This window comes from Empidonax traillii, unplaced genomic scaffold (genome assembly GCF_003031625.1).
Source record: "Empidonax traillii isolate 1590-97213 ecotype Southwest subspecies unplaced genomic scaffold, ASM303162v1 scaffold484:size464376, whole genome shotgun sequence".
NCBI classification, from domain to species: Eukaryota; Metazoa; Chordata; class Aves; order Passeriformes; family Tyrannidae; genus Empidonax; species Empidonax traillii.
In genome coordinates this window covers 23581-43905 of record NW_020955677.1, presented here as the reverse complement: position 1 = coordinate 43905, position 20325 = coordinate 23581, and the positions used below count along the sequence as shown (strand labels likewise).

The following is a 20325-nucleotide window of genomic DNA, read 5'->3' as shown; positions in this document are numbered from 1 at the left end:
CAGCACTTCAGGGGTTAAAGTGGCGGCACCGCCCCCGGAAGGGGCTGCCGTGACGGAATCGGGGCGGGGTGCGGCCTCTTCTGCGCTGCCGCCCGGGCAAGATGGTGAGCGGGGTTTACGGGCGCGGGGCATCCACCGCCATCCGCCGCCATCCGAGCCCGGCTGGACCGCGCCGGGGGCGCCGCGGGGCTCGCCCGGGCGCCGGGGCCGGGGCGGGGGTGGTGTGCCGGGCGGGGGGGCCGTGCTGCGGTGCGGGGCCCCGGGCGCTCCGGGAACCCTTTCTCCGTACGCCTCGGCCCCGTGGCCGGCGAAGCCGTGCGGCAGCGCGGGGAGGGCGGTCAGGGGAGGGCAGTTTGCTCTTTGCTGGTGGTTCGGGGCAGCCGAGGTGACGGCGCCGGGGCTCCGCTTCATTTCAGCACAGGGGTGGGGGCGCCAAGGGATGGCGGCGAGAGGCGTGAGGAACATGATTGCTGAAAATGGAGGCAACCTGTAGGCGAAAGTGAGCTGTGGTTCGGAGCTAAGCGTGCCTCCGACTTGTTACTATAGCTCCGTTGGTTTGCGCGTGTTTTTTTAAGTCTTGTTCTTTTAGTTTGCGTGACCTGGAAGTGTTGGTGGTGTTTCCAACGTGTCGTGTCTTGAAATGCTTTTCAGACGAAGGGAACATCGTCATTTGGTAAGCGGCGAAATAAGACGCACACCTTGTGTCGTCGATGCGGGTCCAAGGCGTACCATCTGCAAAAATCAACCTGTGGGAAATGTGGTTACCCTGCCAAGCGTAAGAGAAAGTGTAAGTAACAAACTTTTACCTGTCTTCGAGTTTAAAAAACACTTGTTTCTTTGACTCTTTCAGTAGCCTGATTTTTTTTTTTCGAGCCAAGGAGGAATATTGACACTTCGTAGTGTTTAGATTATGTTTTAGGTAATGTGTAGTGTTGCTGCGTAGGAACTGACTTAAATTTTAATTTTTTTTTGCTCGTTTGAATGAATGTGTCATAAAAATTTAATGTGCAGTGTAATTATTTGGTGCAGATGAATAACAGTAACTTAACATGTTTTAGATAACTGGAGTGCAAAGGCTAAAAGACGAAACACCACTGGTACGGGTCGCATGAGGCACCTGAAGAAGGTCTACCGTCGATTCAGGTATGATATTTTAGTAGACACTAAAATTGAGTGAAATCCTGTATAGACATCACTTAATTATAAAATTTGTCATTCAAAGTTAACATTTTAATTTATTTTTTAGTGTCACTTAATGTGGTATGATCTTCTTAAATATATCATGAAATGATACTTCATATCCCACTTTGGTAAGACAAGGTGGTGTATAAAGTTCTGATGTTTCTGTTAAGTGAACATAACACAGAACACGGAGGTGATTGTAATAAAATGCACATGTCTAAAAATACACGCTTTGTGTAGTATTGCCTCTATTTGTGAATTGCTTAAATTGATGGTTACACTGAAGTGAGGTTTTACGGAGACAAATCTCAAAGTGCATTCCAGTCCCTGCTTGTCCCAGAAAAAAGTTCAGGATGGGAATAACTTCTGAAGCCTCTCTTTATTTAGAGTTCAGTTAGTAGTAAGTAGGTGTTACATCAGATTCTGAGTTACGGGTTTCTAAAACTTGATATAAAGATTTTGAGTTGTACTTTGGAGGTAGTGGTGGGAGGTTTGCACTGTTCTTAAGGATTTCTTTAGTATGACCATCATGTTCTAAAATTGAACTCTGCCTTCTGTTCTAATGAACAAGAAAGCTGTATGAAAAATACAAAGTAATTCAGGACTGTTGTCATAAAAGTGTAGATTTGGTTTAATAGCAAAACGTAGGAGGTTTTAAGTTTCAGTTATGGGTGTAGTTGAAAACCATTCAAGGCAATTGTTAATAAGATGTTTAACAAATGTGCATATGAATTCTGTACTGAGATAAGCTGAAAAAATGTAATGAGTTTGCTCTAAAACATCACTGTCAGAAAATAACCTGGAGCAGGAATCAAGTTACCAGAAAGTTGTAACTTTATTTCTACTTACAGGAATGGATTCCGTGAGGGAACTACACCGAAGCCCAAGAGAGCAGCTGTTGCAGCCTCCAGTTCATCGTAAAGACTCATCTATTTGTTAAAATAAATGGTCTTATCCAGAAAGTCTTGTCACCTTCTTTTACATACTTCACTGAAATGCAGAATTGCTGATACTACATAAACACCCACAATGATTAATTTCAAACAACCCTTTGAGTTTTCATTTGATACGACCTCTGTCTTAAAAAGGATAGTTACCTTTGCACTGAACTGAAAAAGTCTTGTACTTACTACTCTAAACAGTTTCCCTGTCAGAGAAATGGGATATTGGCACTATGGACTTGCCTTGTATGCCTCTGAATCTCATTATGCCTGAGCAGGGAGAGTCAGAATTTTGTCCTGAAGATAGTAGCTATAATAATGGCTCTATGTGATGTTCTTGGAGGCATTAGTGAAGGAGTTGTTTTAGTCCTGCCCGTTTTTCGCTGCTCTGTGGCACTGAAAGGCCCACAAAGGTACTGTGTGTTGTGTGGGTCATTGATTCTTGGGAAAAAAAAAACAACCTCCTAGGTCTGGAGCACAAATACTGCCAGAGACAGAGAGGTTGCAGATCTGCTCTAGGTGGCACAGGCGTTGCCCAAATGACTTGGAGAGGTTGGTGTGGAAAGGTGACACAGAATGACCTGAATTAACCGTGCTGGGTGTAAATAATAATAAAAAAAAATGATCATTCGTGGCAGAAAAGTCACTTGGAGTTACTTAAAAATTACATTGATGCCTTACACATTTGTACCCTATGTGGTGTGTTACTGGCTTTCAAACTGCTTTTAAGAAGGTGATCGTAAGATGCTACTATGAAAGTTAGGGGACTTACAGTAGTCACTTGCAAGGGTTTGAGGGTTTTTAAAGCTTAGAGACAATACTAGAAACTCAAAAACTTGAGATGCTTTAAGACGCTAAGCTGTTTTACTGTAAATCTTACGGTTTTGTCATGAACTGTCAGAAGCAGCATTCTGCTTTGTCATTACTGAGTGATCAGCAGTTAATGTATCACCTTGTGCAAATCAAAGAAATTTTCAGCCAGGTGTGAAATTTGGGTGTCCCTGACTGCTCCCTCTTATATTTTTAAATTGAGTCGAGTCAGTGCTTTTTGATACTTGAGCGTACTGACTTGGGCTGTGTCTAAACAAAAAGAGAAATCTTCCCCCTGCTATTCTCTAGCAGTAGCAAATATACTGCACTCACTCTAGTTAGAAGTGTTCTGTCTGAGAGAGATTGGAATGTAGGTGGTGTTGATGCTGTTAAAATACACCGTGAACACTATGTGTTTTGTGTATTCCCAGGGCTAAGGAGGGCCTCTGAAATGTTAAAAAGCAGCCATCAGGATTCTAAGGGCGGGCTAGTTGAGCGATGGTTCGGTTGGACAGTGCTATGGCAGGTATTCTGACTATGCATGGGAGTGAAAGCCTTTGCAAAGTCTTGCGTGATCTGTGCGTAGTGAGGGATTTTGTTCTAAGCAGCCTGTTTGACCTGCAAACATGGTAAAACACAGCACTAGCTATGTTTGTTGCTATTTGTTAGCTTCTCATCCTGAATTCTACTCCTGGAAAATGAACATTTGTATAATATGTAACATTCCATGGTAACAGTGATTGAAACTTGCAAAGACTTGCAGTAACTGAAAACCTTTATTTCACTTATAGCAAGAATAAATTCTATGGAAAAGAGATCTGACAGCCACTGCATTTTCAATTGTTTTAGAATTCTTGGAGAGGGGCAGGAAATTATTTTTTTGGGGTTCTGTTAGTCCTGTTCAGAAAAAGATTATGAAACTCACATGTCACGTGTCAGCTATTGTTAGACTATACTGGAAACAGATCCTGAAGCATTCCAGTTCTTTGCAGTGTTTTTCTACATGTTGAAAGCTAGGCTCCCTTGGTGGTTGCTCAGTTTATAATATTTTGTTGACATCTTGTTACTAGGATTTTAACTGAAGGGTTATCAGTTAGAATTGAACCTCTGCATAATGTTCACTGGCAGTTTAGATCAGCCCCTTTATGTATATAGAAATATTGCAATACACAGTCTGTAATGTTTGATTTTTGCATTCTTCAGACTGATACATATAGCATGCTTAGATGGTGTAGTCCAAAGTACATCAGAAATGACCACATTTCATATTGTTCAGTGTGCAAGTCTCACTTTTGAGAAGTGAGACACACATAGAAGTGTATTAGATGACGGTTTCTCAAAGGCAGATGTTCAAGTGACTACAGTGGTAAAACATTGATCACCTTTGGCAAAATATTCTTGTGTGGTAATGCATTGCCCTCCTTCCCCCCCTTCTGAGGCCAGCCAACTGTCTCAGGATGCAGCCTACAACAGCAGGCTGCATGAGCATCACCCTCCCAGAGGGAATGCCTCTCAGAGTTCGCTAAGTCTTACGTTGAAGGTGTTAGTCAACCATAGGACTCACTGCCCTCAGAGCGGGAGTGGAACAGAGCTGGCAGATCTTTAAGGGCGCATTCCACGGAGTGGAAGAGTTCTCAATCCTCACATACAAGAAACCCAGAAAGGAAAGAGAACAGCATGGCTCAGTCAAGATCTGCTTGTCACACTAAAGGAAAAGAAGGAAATTCACAGGCAGGGAAGCAGGGACAGGTGTACTGGAAAGAATATTGGGAATGTTGCTCAGTTGGATTGGATTGGGGTCAGGAAGGCCAAGGTGTGGCTAAAGCTGAACTTGACAAGGGATGCAAAGAAGAGGAAAGGCTTGTAGAGGCATGTGATCCATAAAGAGAAGGTCAAAGAAAATGTAGCCACCCACACGGTGAATAATATCAGTTACAAGGATATTGGGATTCAATGTGTAGTGTGAGAATTTGCAGGTGACACCAACCTGAGTGGTTCAGGTGACATGTTCCAAGGGGCAGGATGCCATCTAGAGGAACCTGGACAAGCTTGTGGACTCATGTGAACTTAATAGCGGGATCACGTGAACTTAAAACTGCCTCAAACAAGGCTAAGTGCAAGGTCCTGTATGTGGGTTAAGGCAACCCCCAGCTGAGGGATAAAGGGATTGAGAGCAGCTTTATGAAGAAGAGTAATGGTGCATGAAAAGCTAGACATGAGCAGGCCATGTGTGCTTGCAGCCCAGAAAGCCAACCACATCTGGGACTGCATGGAAAGCAGGGTGGGCAGCTGGGCAAGGGATGTGATTCTGCCCTGCTACTCTAGCCTCTACTGAGAGACCCCACCTGGCGTGCTGCATCCAGCCCTGGGGACCCCAGCACAGGCAAGATGTGGTTCTGCTGGACCATGTCCTGATAAGGGTCACAAAAAATACCAGAGAGCTGGAACAACACTCCTATGAGCACAGGCTGAGAGAGTTGGGGTTGTTCAGCCTGGAGAAGAGAAGGCTTCAGGGAGACATTATGGCAGCCTTTCAATACTTGGACGAGGCTTATCAGAAAGATAGGGACAGGCCTGTTGAAGTAGGGCCTACAGCAATAGGACAAGTGGTAATGGTTTTAAACTAGAGGAGTTAGATTCAGGCTACATATATGAAAGAATTTCTTTTGCTAAGAGGCTTCTGAGACACTGGAATGGGTTGCCCAGAGAAGATATGAAAGTTCCAGACCAGGCTGGATGGGGCTCTGAGCAATCCTGCCTAATTGAAGATGTCTGGCTGATTGCAGGGGAGTTGGACTAGAAGACCTTTACAGGTCCCTTCCAACCCAAGTCATTCTGTGATTCTGATATTTGCATTGTCCTCAGCCTCAAAGCTAGAAACAGCAGAAGAGATACAGGCCTGAATCTGGGCAAAACATATGCTTTCGGGGGGAGCAAAGGCAAGGTGGAAATAGCACCTTTCACCTGTGGAAGAACCGTGCTATATATTCAGTGGTAATGTGGAGTCAGAGGCCAAAGACAAAAGGGCAAGAGGTGAGTGTGAAATCACACTGATTATGCCAAGGAAGCCCTAATGCCAGCAAGTAGAAACCATCCACATTAACATCGCCCCCCATTTAATATTGTTCACTTAGTCTGGAGAACCGGGGAAAGGAGGTGAAGGTGTGGGAGTTTCCTATAACCTTCCTCTTCAGTTGATGATCTCTCCATTTGAAAATAACCATTCAATAGTCACATTTTCTGCAGGTTTATCTGTTTCTTTGAAGGCAGGGTTGGAATGTGATTAAAAAATATAATCCTCTTATAGTCAACAGTAAAACAAGTATGGTCTTTGGTACATAGAAAATACAGTGTATGAAATGGAAGGTGGGTTACTGGCCTGCAGACAACGTGAATGAATGGCGTGAGTGGCCGGCAAGGCAAACCAGAGGGCAGGTTACCTGATCAAGGTAGTAGGAGTGAAGAGGGTCCTACTTTTCATATTATTCCCGTATTAGGGTCCGGATTTGGGCCAGGGCAGAGGAAGTGAGGAGAACAAGCAGATTTAATTTACAAGCTTATTGGAAATACAGACTTCGGAAGTCTATTTGACGAGCGCGGATTCGCTGTAGCGGTGCCATTCCTGCACTAGAATTCCATGTGCGCGCATTCCAACTCCGATTCCTACCGCCATCAGTGCCGCTCCCCACTCTTCTCCCCCCCGCCCCGAGAGCGCCGTGGACCGGCCCACCTCCCCCCCCGGGCCTCTATGGTTCGTCCCCGGGTAGCGCGGGCGGGCGCCGAACGGGGGGTTCGCTTCCGGGTTCGGGTGTGGGCGGGCGCTCTGTGGTTGCTCCTCCCCCGCCGTCTCTCCGGCCCGCGCGGGCGAGGGCTATGCGCAGGCTCGGGCCTTGCCTCAAGATGGCGGCGGTGGCGGATAAACAGAAGCACGAGCACGGGCGGGTGAAGATCGGGCATTACATCCTGGGGGACACGCTGGGCGTCGGCACCTTCGGGAAAGTCAAGGGTGAGCCGCGGCAGCGGGGCCGGCAGGCATTCGGCCGCCCATCAGCGCGGCCCCGGCCCGCGGGAGCGCCGCTCGGAGCGGGAGTTGCGCGGGCTGAGGTGCCGGGGAGGGACTGGCGGTCCCGCTGAGGGAAGCGGTGGCCGGGGGAGAAGCAGCTTCCTCATCTGTGTGTGCGGAAATAGCCTCTGGAAGCTAAATGCTGCCGCGTTTGTTTAAAACGGCGCCGGGCATGTAGTGAAAGTAGGGAGTCTTAATTCTCGGGCTGTCTTTCGTAGCGTTTTGCTGCAGAAAAGTCTCGATGTCCTTGTAAGGAAGGCAGGATTTCTCTCTCTAGCCGCAGGATTTCCCTCTCTTTACCCAGCATAAAAAGGTGGGTCTGGGATTGTTGGATTAACCGGCAACACAGCTGACTCACAGATACGAAAGATTTTATGCTTAGTCTACTTGACCTGTGGTTTTTAAAGTTTTTTTTCAGCTCAGACTTTAGTAACTTTACGCCGCAGGGGTGCAGATGCTGTGCTAGTGTATTTGAAGGCTAGTAGAAATACAGTAGAAGTTAAACTTACCCGGCACGGTGGAAGAACTGTTCATTAGCTTATCGTCACTGTTCCTGCTGTGGTGTTCGTGAGAACTTCAGATACTGGGACAAGCAAACTGAAAATATCTTTTTCATATGAGTGGAGCTATATTCTATATATAGCTCCAGTCTATATTCTTCATAAGTGTTTTTTTTTTTTTCCCTTAATGGGTGCTTGTGATTATAACCAGTAAAAAAAGCCCATAGTTTTTTTTTTAATCTTCTGTGTAGATGTTCCATTTTTTGTGTTCTGCACAAGCTCTTTCAACTGTTGGCATGTTCTGAAAGAAGTTACAAATGTATAGCAAATAGGATATTTTTCTCTGGGAATGCAGTGGAAAATATTTTGAGAGCAGAGCCCTTCGAGTCTCTTTTTCAAGGCACTTAGGAGTAATGATCCCCATCTGGCAGCTGGGATACCATTCCTTTCCTTGGGAATTTCCTTAAGTAGAGAGAAAATAATATAGCCCAGAGACATCAGGCTCTTCTTCCCCATGGAGGACTACATGGGTAATAGGAGGAGTTGAAGATGTCTTTCTTTGGGTTTTTTTACCCAGCACAGTGCACAAACTAAGATTGACATACCATCAGTGTTTTAATATGCTCTTAAATTTAAGACAGCACTGTTGTACCCCTATTTTTCTTGTGCCTATATAATCTACTGTGTTAGTTTTGCTTTAGCTGTGTGTGGTAAAGGACATTTTATCTGTGATGCACTGGTTTTCCTCCTGGATACACATTTTCTTCATTTAATACCAGATCTGTGTTTTCCTGTAATTCTAATAATTTTGATATGGTTTCATCAATTGACATTAAGCAAAAAACTATAATAAATGTGTTCACTTCTTAAAATTAAGTTAGGGTTGTCGTTGAGCTCACGTGATGTAGGGGGTCAGGCATATGGCTCCTTGAGAATGGATTAATTTTAACATTGGTGGCAACCTGAAAACTTTGAAGTGGAAAAACAGTTTTTTTACTTGGTAGTTATTGAATGTCTCATGCTGTCAGAGTAGCTGTCAGATGAATTCACCCTGCTGCTTACCCTAGATGCTAAAATGCCACAGAAGCGAGATAGAAGAATATTGAACTTAGCCAACTATATGAGACACATTCTCATTGAAATTTTACCATCATTCAGTGTAAAACATCTTGCCCTATTTTTGTCAATTTTTTTTTAAGACATTGCTGTTGTTTTCTGCTGAAACCAAATGCAAACTTTTATTTCCAAATACTTTTTGTTTTAAAGTTAGTTTTCATAAAAGGAAGAGTATTCAGGCTTCCAGTGTTCCATGCTGAGAAAATGAGGAGTACTACATCAGGCTGTAAATATACAATAATTGTTCCAGGTCTCTAGATCTGAGTTATCAGCACTGGTCTGTATAGACTGCACACGTGGTGTAAGTAGGTGGTGTTTATCAAGGCAACAATAAGGGACCTGGAAATGGACAGTGAAGATCAGTATGATATCTAATGTTGTGCAGCAGGTGGGCTTTGCACAGCATGAACTATGTTTGTTGTTTTTTTTTTCTTTGTGTTAGTGAAAACATTTGTTTATCTCATACTTTTAAAGAATGCTTTCCTCTGAGATTTGGGTTAGCTTTTTGGCCTACTGCAGAATTGTTTCATTGAATACTACATAAGCTTGTTCAGCTTTTTTTTTTTTTTTTTTCCCCTACCCGCTTAATGAGTGATACCTGTATTTCATTGGAATGTTGTATTTACTTTGGATGAATTGATAATCAGTTTTTTTCCAGTTGAAGAATTACTCAACTAGGTTAGAGACTTGTTCCTGCACTTCAACAGTTAAATGAAGTTGCTGCTGCTTAGAGACTGTCACTGTCTTGGAAACCTTGCTGCTGTGCTAAGCCACAGTGAAGCTTGAAGGCAATTGCTGTTATCAGAGAATTAAGAAATACAGGGAAATATTAGGTCTGTTAAGTGAACTTTTTTTCAGGGATTGTTTTGAAGGTCTGGTAGCTAGTTGAGGATCAGGGTGATAAATATATCTTTTGGTTACTTCAAATTTTTTAGCACTCCCTTTTATAGGTAATGCAAAGTAGCTTTCAGAAGGATAACACTGACTGCTTATGCGTCTGCATGGCATTATCATCTGAGGTGATGCGTTTGGCTCTGTCCTAATCCTGAATTCAGAAGTGTCAGCAGTCTGTTACCAGTCTGTGTCTGATGTTTTATGTAACGGACACCTCGAACCATATCCAAGAAAACAGTTTATTTTATTTTATGAAGTGGAAGATTATTGAAAACTTGTATCTTAAAAAGTTAGGTATCTTATGATTTTTAGTGGAGTTAAAGGGAGGCAAAAATTACTGAAGAATATAGAGATTGAATTTGAAATGTCTTAAGCAAAAGAACAGGCTTTTTGGGATCTTGCTGCACCAAACCACAGTGTGTTTTCATTACAGTCATTTATTCAAAGCCGGCAGAGTTGAAAAAGCAGAAAATCTTGTTTTCTCCCAGTCAGTGAATAAAATTAAGGCTTGAGGCATACAGCCTTGAAGGCTGTGACAGCTAGAATTGATTTCAGTCAATTGCAAATGTTACTATTTAATTACTTTGAATGAAAAATTTGATTTGAAAAACTTTTCTTATGTGCCTTGCATATTGAATGTAGCTCGTAGCTGATAAATGACTTTATAGTGTTTTTCTGAGTGCTAATGAAATTCCAGTCTAACGTAGACTGACAAATCAGAAAAGGAACAAACTGGCTCAAAAATGAGGCTTTAGAACATATATCCAGAATACTTTATACATCATCATCATCATGGCTGGGCTTCGCGAACGAAGATCTGAGAGGGGCTCTACCCACGCTTGCTACAAGCACGCTGATGGCTAAAAAGGCCAATGCGAGATAGACAAGACCGGTTGCAGAACATACAGCAGAAAGACTCTCCAGGTGATATCGACAAGACGCGATTCTTTCTGCGTTGTCTTTTCTCCTCGAGAGTGATCCTGCGTGTGTTCTCAAAAGCAGCAAACATAACACAGAACTGCATATATATGTGCTAAGCTGTAGAATTGGTCAGATATATGTGCTACTTGCTATATTAAACATGCACCTTTTAAAGCAAATGAAGATGTAGATCCATTCTGATTTTTGGTTAGTTTCTGAGAAGCTATTTCTTAGTAACAGAATCTAATGTTACATTTAAACTTACTGTTTAAAGATTTTTTCAAATGCTTCAGGCTTAGTTCAGTTCCCATTATGGATGGGCGAAGACCTTGTTATTCAAATGGAACAGTTGCTTTTCTTATTTTTTATATTGATGATTCTTTACCCCTTAGGGTTTTAACATAGGTGATGTAATTTGCTGGGTTGCTTTGAAACTTGAATCACATTTGAACTGAAGAAAAGAAGGGGGTTGTGATTGCTTTAATTGTAGATCTGGTTCAAAGCAGGTAATTCTCACAGAGTTCCAGGCACTCACCTGTCACTGCTTTGTGGTCTCTCTAGAACTTGGGGTGGATGTGGGCTTTGTCCTGCATTCCTCAGCAGTGCAAATGTGCTTGCCCAGGACTTTGATTATTGTGGCCATTTTTAGGTAGTGGTTTCTGAATGAGGAGATGTGTCTTTTCACCTGGCAGGCAGAGTCTTTCTGTGTTCTCAGGTACAAGAGATATCTGAGTGCAGCACTGTGATGGTTCAGGGTCCTGGGTAATCCACTACTGAGTTCCCTGCAGGAATTTAGAATGCTTTATTTACACAGTGGCTTGTAAGAATAACTGCTCAGATGCTTGTCATTATCTTTGCCTCTCTGCTAAGAATTTCTTCTCACTTGCATTGGTTTTTAGCTCAGTATTGGTGCAAAAGGCAGCTGGAAGGTCTTGTGTTGTGAATAAAGTTTACAGATGGGTGTTATTCTATCCCAATTATCCGTTGAATGCGGAAGGATTTTTGTGTATCACTGCTGTTTAATCACAGCTTCCCATGGATATATTTAAACAAAGCTTGAAGCCTGAGGCTTACTTAAATTCTCAAGTGAGGGGAGGCACCCAGGCAATGTATTCAGCACAGGCTTGTTAGTAATGTCTATTCATGTGGACAAGGATGGACCATGTATGTGTCCCTAGAATTTGGCTTATCTTCAAAAGGTAGGAATCAAAGTGGCAAAAAAATATGGTATATTTATAATCACTTCAAGTAGAAACCATGCAGATAGCGCAGCTTTCTAGTGGAAGAGATATTTAGCTTCTAAATGTTTTGTCTGTGATCCAGTGTTGGGTTTAAGAAAAATATTCTTAGCAATTTCATTGTGACTTCTTCCAATAGCTCCTGCAAAGTTTAGGGCTTAAAGAGGGGTAACTGATTGGGAAATATTTTACAGTTTAAAGAAAATTAAACTCCTCAGTTTCTTTTTCCGCTTCCAGGAACATATGAGGTTGTATGATTATATTGTTTTTCATTGTTACTGTTGTATTTAATGTTGTGCATTTCTGGTAGCTTTTGCCACTTAATATAGTAGAGCTCTGGTGTTGACTGCACGGACTGTGGAGCTGTATAGAGGGTCAGAGTGGTCTAAGGACAGATACATTTTTGTAGGTAAACTGATCAGATGCTCATAGTGGTAATTCAGAGCAATTGCTGAAACAGGTTTATTGAGGGAGGGATAACAGGGATTTCTTTAGTAAGAGTGATCCCTGCAGATAAAGTAGAAGAGATACAGGAAAACATGTTTGAGTGGGTTAGCAAGTAAGCCAAAAGCTTGGAGTGACTTATATAGGGAGAGAAAATGCTCTCTTTAATTAGCAAGGATGGCAGGGTTTTGGGGTATGTTTTGCTTCCCTCCCCCCAATATTGCAAAAGATGTAGTCATGCTGTGAGACTTCTGAGGGTAAGCTTCAATGTTTTTCTTTCATGTATACCTCTTCTAACAATCGAACTGTGGAAGAAGTTGGAGCAGGGCAGAAAAAATTCCATACCATCTGGTTTTCAACCTCCCTAAAGATAATGCAATATGTGGAATGCTAACATCTTACCTTGTATTTCTTGGCTTCAGTCAAAATGGGCAAATAAGGTCTTTACTGAGTAGTTGAAAACCCTGTCTCAATACTTGTTTCTTGCAGTTGGAAAACATGAGTTAACTGGACATAAAGTTGCCGTGAAGATCCTGAACCGACAGAAGATTCGTAGCCTTGATGTTGTAGGAAAAATCCGCAGGGAGATTCAGAACCTCAAACTCTTCAGGCATCCTCATATAATCAAGCTGTAAGTTTTGTTTGCTGTAATCAAACATTTAAGTAGTAATCTCACTGATCTGAAATATGTTTAAAGGGCAATACGACAAACAGCATCTTGTCAGAAAACAGCTTCAAAGTCTGCGGCTGTGCCCTGTGTAACATGCTTTCACAAAACTTATCTTTCCTGCAGGCTGGAGAGCTTCCATTAGATCTTTGCTTAGAAATTCTTTGGACAGGTATATAAAAGGTAATGTCATGACAGATACTTGTAGTAGCATCCATCTCTGATTTTAGAGGCTACTTCATTTTTCTTTTCCTGTTTATATTTGATCCTTTTTTTTTTTTTTTTCTGCTTAGAAAATGAGTTATTAAGAACAAATCTGTACAGGTCATTTCCACCGTAAGTTTATGGTATTTTCTCAAAATGTTCTTAGTGATGTGCTGGTCGGTTATCTATGTTTTTTCAGCATAGGTTGCTCTCTGGAAGCTTTTTCTGAATTAAAGACATGCGCTTTGTTATACGTGATTGATAGTTCTAAAACCTTCAATGTAGCAGCTACCTCTTGTCTAAATGTGGTATTTACAGTATGCCTGTTTACGTCTCTTAGTTTATCAATAGTTCATCAGTGGATTTCACAGCACAAGTAAGTATATCTCAGAGCAGACTCTTCGTGTCTGGTCTGTGGAAACAAATTATAAAAATAATTGACTTACTTTTGACTGTAATTTCCTGTAAAGTTAACCTGTACCTCTAGGGTGTGGGTGACTTTCACTGTCTTAGTCATGATGTTGGTGGTTTTTTTATTGGTAGAATCTTGTTTCCCTGCTGCCAGTGACAGAGGCCATGTTTATGCATTCCCTTTAATTTGGCAACAGCTGTTACACTGAAGCTAAATTGTATTGTGTAAGATGAACTCTCTCACTTAAGTGGGTTAGTTTTCAGAAGACTATTGAGCTGATTTGTCAGCAAAATTGCTTATGCTGCCAGTTAGAGTCCATGAATGAGTCCAAAGGACATAGCTGTAGCCAAAACAAAATAGGAAGTGTCACTGCAGCAATTGAAATACCAATGTGGAAAATGAAAGAGGCAACAGTGAAAGGAGAGGATATAGCTTCTGAAACATCTTGTCATTCCAGTAGCTGTAGATTGACTGTAAAATATTTTAAAGTATATTATTATCTGACTGTTTGTACACATGCTGTTTTACCTAAATATAACTAGTCGTTTAATGAGTGTGTAGACTAATAGATACCTTCTCTTATCAGGTACCAGGTCATCAGCACACCCACTGACATTTTCATGGTGATGGAATATGTTTCAGGAGGAGAACTGTTTGATTATATCTGTAAAAATGGAAGGGTAAGAAGTAATCCAACTTTGCAAATCAGCAACCTGCATTGTATTATTGCTTTTGCAACATTCCTGTGTCACACTGAAGGGACAGACAGATTCATTTTGGGTATCCTTGGCAGAATGGTACAATTAAAGGTTTATTTTCTCCATAGAATATTATGATTAGTGTAGCACAGGATTTATTATTAGAGTGGCATAGGCTTTCAGTTAGCAGAATCAATGTAGTACAGTTTATAAGTAGTGTAGTGCAGAATTTTTAACACAACTTAACTTAGGGTATCAAATCACCCTGACCCTCTGCAGATCTGGTCAAATCTTAATACATATTTTGCTGTATTGGTATAACAATCACAGTCTAGACTTGAAAATCGTATGAAAGAATACAAGTCACTCAGTTCTAAGGGGAAGCATGCTATCGTGGAGGCATCTAGCCACTGGAAAGTCATGAGTCTCATTCCCACTTAGGACTTGTACCTGTCTGATGATAAAGACTCTGCTCTGGCTCCTGTTGTACTTCCTTATTCCATGACAGAGTCATCTCTGCCATCAGGCTGGCAGGTTGCCTGGGAACTAAAGGCTGGTCATGAAGTGGGTAATCAGCCTTGCACCCAGGAATCTTGAGGCATGTAGGGAGGAGAAGAAGTCTGGTTTGTCTGCTTGCTTCACAGGATCTTTGGGGCTTGATAGTGAGGGAAGGAGCATGAACACATGACTCACTTGGTCACAGATGGTTGCTTGCTTCATGAAATGGAGCTATCCACATTATCAGGGGCTAGGACCAGGGGAACCGGTCACCCCTTGTTAAATGAAGGTGTGTTTTCATGTGTTCCACTTTAATTTTGCTGTTATCAATAAAATACACTTTATGACTGTGTTTTGTTCTGAAAGTACAAGTGGTTATGTGTTTTTCAGTCCGTATGTGTGACTTTGTCATAGCATTTTTCCTCTTTACTAATACGTTAATTTTCAACATGGCTGGGTACAAACTGGATTGATATTTATCTAGCTGGAGTAGCTGAAAACTGTTTCCTTAGTGAACCCCAGTACTGGAAAGATACCAGTAGTAATAATTGTGCACATATTACTGTCTTTAACTCTTAGAACAGCTTCTGTAAAAGCTCTGAAGTCACTTTGAGAGACTATGTAGAATACTTTATTTAGTTGTTAGGAAAAACTTTAGGGCATCTTTATAGGAATTGCCCAGCTAAGTCTGCTGTTTGGTACTAGCTGCTAATGTAAATAGCATCTGAAATTCATAATATTTTTGCTGCATTTTAGCAGCTTTTGCCAACTTAAATCTTATGCTGTGCTTAAATGTCAAAGTTCATTGATATTACAATTAAGACAAAGTTAATGTTTGAGTGCTAATGTTTCTAGTTAGTGAGTATGTAACATCTTCCTTACCAATTTTAAAAGTGCGATTGAGAAATTTCAGTGACTTTCTGAGTCAGTGTCTGTGTTTTGTTAGTCATTTTATGGCTGTGTAAAAACAAAATTATGTAAGGTATGAAGCATTCTGCTACAGGTTCTGATAATCTGTTATATAAAGAATCAGGTAAATGATAACTTTGGATCATGGAAAAATTTCCTCTAGCCCATACAAATGAAAAACAAGTGAACTTCCACTGTCTCATAATGGTTTAAAATCTTCGTCTCTTTCAGCTCGATGAGAAGGAAAGTAGACGTCTGTTCCAGCAAATCCTTTCTGGTGTGGATTACTGTCACAGGCATATGGTGGTACATAGAGATCTGAAGCCTGAAAATGTGCTGCTTGATGCACACATGAATGCCAAGATAGCTGACTTTGGTAAGGATTTCTTTTTTGTGTCTGATTGCATCTCTGGTTTTAGATCCTGTTAATAACTATGGGAAATATTAATTAAAGTGTATATACTTGAATATTCTGATGGTGGGACAAAATACAAGAGCACCAAGAGTATAAATGTAAAGCAAAATAATGTTCCTGCACATCTACTGAACTTGTTTTCTTCTCAAGCTTGCTTTTCAAGTATTTTCTGTGACTAGGTGAAACTGTGAACTAGTTTCTTTGATTTTCCTTAACAATACTTCCTCTGAAATTCTAAATGAACTTAGTTCTTGACCTTTGCACTTCAGAACTCACTGCTGTTGCCTGTCTTCATGATCTGTAAAATGTGGAAGGACAGTGTAGGGGTACTTCACCATCTTTAAGAACCACAGTGCTATAGTACAATAAACTAGTCCTACTATTAAATTACTCCAAGAAAAAGAAATTAAAGTGTAAAAGTAAAAATAAGAACAGTTAGTCTTGCAACCTCCTGTGCTTTTTTGCTCTATACCTGCCTAACTAGTCAGAAAGCTTATTTGTTTATAGCAGTTTGTGACGTAGCTGCAGAGAAGCCTTGTTGCTAGCTCTTGGAATTATCTGAGTCAGGAACCCTTACCATAAAATAGCATAGTAGGATATCTGTGCTCCTATGTCATGATGACTTATCTCCTACAGTTGTAGCGGATATGCCCTTGTAAAGTATTTTGAGTCTCCAGTGAAGGTGCTAGGTAAGGCTGAGTATTCTAAGTATGCTTTAAAATTATGATGTTCAGCTATGTGGGCCTTGGGAATCATACTGATTTCTCATGTGTGGAAAATGCTGTGGGTGAAATGGCTTACATGGCAAAGGAATGAAGTACAGTAACTTCATGTCAGGTAAACTGTACCACTCAGTTAATTATGAATAGTTATTAAAAGGTTTTGTATATTAGAATATGAAAGCTAGTCAAGCTGTACTCTTTCATCTCCACACACCACCACTACTCCACCCCACACTGCCTTCTGCCCCATAAAAGGGCATAATTCCTTCTTGGAGACAGAGTTCTTTGGCTTATGGTAGTCTTGATCATGCAGCTTCTGTTGAAGAAACTAGAAGATAATTTTCCACAAGTCTTAGACTTTACTGAGGGCTGGTGAATGAAGATGGCCTACTTCTAAAGAAGACTTCAGTTGCTAACAGAGTATCTAAAAACCAAACTGCTGAACTGCAATGATTCCAAAACCAGCTGAACAGTGCAGTGGTTTAAATTGTGGTGAAGTCATGTTTACTCCCCAGTTGCCTTATAGAATTCTGGGAAATTCAGTGGTAACATCTTCCACTTTGGCATTTTAGAAGCAAATGTGGTTTTTAGTATTTTCTTGTTAATGACCAAAGTCCTATCTTGCTTTTCTGCTTCATCTCTCTTAGAGCAGCTTTGTTCTCTGTCATGCCTGTGTCATCCAAACTGAATTGGTTTTTGTCTTGGAATGAATATGTTCTCAAATGTTATGGGCAGTAGTAGATTGATGTTACTCAGATTTCTGATAAACTAAATGGAGGATTATGTGGCATGTTCATGTGAAAATTTCAGTAATTCCAAACAATGTTATTTCTTAACTGGGATAAATTTGTTGATTTTCTGATTTGATTTACTAGTGGTTTGTTCTAGGCAGTATATGCAGTGTGAAATTGTTTTGCTCCCTGAATTTTTAGTAGTTACTCTTATACACTTTCAGGTCTATCAAATATGATGTCAGATGGAGAATTTTTAAGAACAAGCTGTGGTTCCCCTAACTATGCTGCACCAGAAGTAATTTCAGGAAGGTAGTTTCTTTTATATTGGATATATGTGTGCATGTACTTCAGTCATTTTACTGCTTGATTCTACAGGCTACAAAACTGGTTCAGTTGACAACCTTGATGCTGAGAAACTGTAGGCTGTTAGTGGTACTGATAATTTTTCATGAATATTTAAAGCTTCTATGAACTAGCTTTGAATAATTCCTGTAAGATAGAGCTGCTCTCTGATGCCCCAAATCCGGTGTGTACAATATGCCTGAATTGGTTTAAAAATCTCATATATAGCTCAGATCTTGGAAGGAAAGGTGCAGACAGAGTTACTAGCAAAGCATCCTGTGAGGTTGAGTAGCAGTGAAATACCTGCTGCAGAGCAGATACTCAGTCTGAAGGTAACCTCCCCTTTTGTGGACTATGATGGCCAAATCTGCTTTCAGCCAACTACCCTCATATTGCCAATTGTTGATTTGGTGGCCAGATGTCTTTTACTCTGGCAGTAGCACACAACCTGTGATGGCTTCTGCTGAACTTGTCTTAAACTTTTCAGCCTCTATAGGTGACTTTGCACAGATTCCTCTAAGGCATTGATAACAATGTATGACATGGGCTTTTTTTAGTACTAGATGCATGTTTTTTTCAGTTTGCCATTGTTTGAAATTGCATTGTGGATTATTTTTATATAATAGAGAGGAAAGCTCTGTTCTTGTGCCCTGTTATGTATTAGAAGGGGAAGGATACTGAAGTTCAAGGGAGGCATGGCATAGAATTGAAGTGGTATAGTACTTGCACATCAGTTGTCCTAGGTAATGTGCTTTTAATTACTGTGATACAGTGTAAGAAAGTAGAGGAAAGAAGTATTTAAATGTGTTGCACACAAGTCACTAATAGTTAATCTTTTCACAGGTTATATGCAGGCCCAGAAGTAGATATTTGGAGCAGTGGGGTTATTCTCTATGCTTTATTGTGTGGAACACTTCCATTTGATGATGATCACGTGCCAACCCTTTTTAAGAAGATATGTGATGGTATCTTTTATACCCCTCAGTACCTGAATCCGTCTGTAATTAGTCTTTTGAAGCACATGCTGCAAGTGGATCCAATGAAGAGAGCAACAATCAGAGACATTAGGTAAAACACTAACTGATGTCTGATCACAGATGCTGGAATTACAGTAGTGCAAATCTGGAGAGCAAAGAAATCATTCATACAGCTTGTCCATGTTTTTTAAACTGAGATGAAAAATTTGGCTTATGGTGGTTTGGTTTTAGCTCTGACAGAGCATGGATTGATAAATCGTAAACAGTTCTGTTTAGAACAACTAAACCACAGAACTAAACAACTGAAGCAAAAGTCATCTTGTTTAGTAAGGAACAAAGAAGCTTCTCCTAAGAGGGAGCAGGGAAGGGAGTCAGAAGAGGCAGCCCATTCTGTAGCAGAGCAGCCACAAGAAGATGAGGAAGGAACTAAAATTATAAATGAGAAAGAAACCACCTGATCCCTATCCCTAAATTATCTGAGAGATAGCAAAAAGATTTCAGCCATCAATGATGTGAGTAAATTCTCAGCTGGTTACTCCAGTGCTGGGATATTGGGGCCAAAATTCAGGAATTAGAGTGAGGAAGCCTGGCAGCTGGGATCCCTTGCTTAGGATAAGGCCATTGACAATAGGATTGGAAAAGGATGAGGAGTCCTCAGTCTTTGGAGGTGAAGAAAGGTATCCCTTCAAGGATACCTCAAGGTCTTGCAAACTCCTTAAGCAAATGGACCATCACTGGGGAGGTATATCCTGTATCTGAGAGAATTAGCTGTGGTGGAGGTTGTTATAAGTTAGTTTAAGAATTTAGACAACTCAGTTCCAGTTAAAAATTGATAAATTTATTAAGCAAGCGATAATAAAGCAAACAGCGCTGGGTGGTCTGGGGGGCAAGTGCCCCGCCCGAGACACACACACACATTGTTTGAAAACCGTGCTTTTTGTGCCCTCTCGATATCAGTTGTTGAATATTCATTCATTGTCCGTTTGTTGCCTTAAAAGGCAACTTTCCTGCTTTGGAGGTGGGTGTTACCCCCTGGCTGGTTGTCACCTATCTCCCCTGGGCTTGTACAGGGGGGTCTTGCATCATCCCCACACTGCAAGGCATGGAGGGTCTCTCTTTGTATCCACATGGTGTTATAAGTTCGTTTAAGAATTTAGACAACTCAGTTCCAATTAAAAGTTGATAAATTTATTAAGCAAGCGATAATAAAGCAAACAGCGCTGGGTGGTCTGGGGGGCCAGTGCCCCGCCCGAGACACACACACCTTCTTTGAAAACCGTGCTTTCTGTACCCTCTCGATATCAGTTGTTGAATATTCATCCATTGTCCATTTGTTGCCTTAAAAGGTAATTCCCCTGCTTTGGAGGTGGGTGTTACCTTTTGGTTGGTTGTAACTTATCTCCCCTGGGCTCGTACAGGGGGGTCTTGCATCATTCTCACGCTGCAAGTCCTTTCTCTGTATCCACATGGCACAGAGAAATGTATTTTTATTTATAATTTGTTCCCTGTTCCCGGCCGCAAAAGATTCCCTGGTGTTAGGTCCAGACAGGACCTTTCACCTTACAGACTCCACGGTACGCCTAGAAGTTAGTAAATATACAGAAATAGTTTTTTGTTAGTACCCCCTTTTTATTTTAA

The 20325-nt window shown here is 41.2% G+C and overlaps 2 protein-coding genes across 2 annotated transcripts in view; both read left to right on the top strand.

Moving 5' to 3' along the window:
• The first annotated feature begins 6 nt into the window (after nucleotides 1–6).
• Nucleotides 7–2144, top strand: RPL37 (ribosomal protein L37). The gene is made up of 4 exons (XM_027896182.1): nucleotides 7–104; nucleotides 652–787; nucleotides 1059–1143; nucleotides 2034–2144. The coding sequence occupies exons 1-4, from the start codon at nucleotides 102–104 to the stop codon at nucleotides 2101–2103; spliced, it is 294 nt and encodes a 97-aa protein (XP_027751983.1). The 5' UTR covers nucleotides 7–101; the 3' UTR covers nucleotides 2104–2144.
• Nucleotides 2145–6731: 4587 nt separating this feature from the next.
• The window catches only part of PRKAA1 (protein kinase AMP-activated catalytic subunit alpha 1), a 20709-nt gene continuing 7115 nt past the window's right edge, over nucleotides 6732–20325 (top strand). The window contains exons 1-6 of the mRNA XM_027896171.1: nucleotides 6732–6939; nucleotides 12599–12740; nucleotides 13979–14072; nucleotides 15729–15873; nucleotides 17590–17677; nucleotides 18554–18778. Of these exons, the coding sequence (XP_027751972.1) occupies nucleotides 6807–6939; nucleotides 12599–12740; nucleotides 13979–14072; nucleotides 15729–15873; nucleotides 17590–17677; nucleotides 18554–18778 (827 nt within the window). The 5' untranslated portion in view covers nucleotides 6732–6806. The remainder of the gene's footprint in view (nucleotides 6940–12598; nucleotides 12741–13978; nucleotides 14073–15728; nucleotides 15874–17589; nucleotides 17678–18553; nucleotides 18779–20325) is intronic.

Bases quoted from the DNA above. Each gene is read 5' to 3' on its own strand.
- RPL37 (XM_027896182.1), top strand. The intron at 788-1,058 runs GTAAGTAACAAA...AACATGTTTTAG, and splicing joins TGCCAAGCGTAAGAGAAAGT to ATAACTGGAGTGCAAAGGCT. The intron at 1,144-2,033 runs GTATGATATTTT...TTCTACTTACAG, and splicing joins AAGGTCTACCGTCGATTCAG to GAATGGATTCCGTGAGGGAA.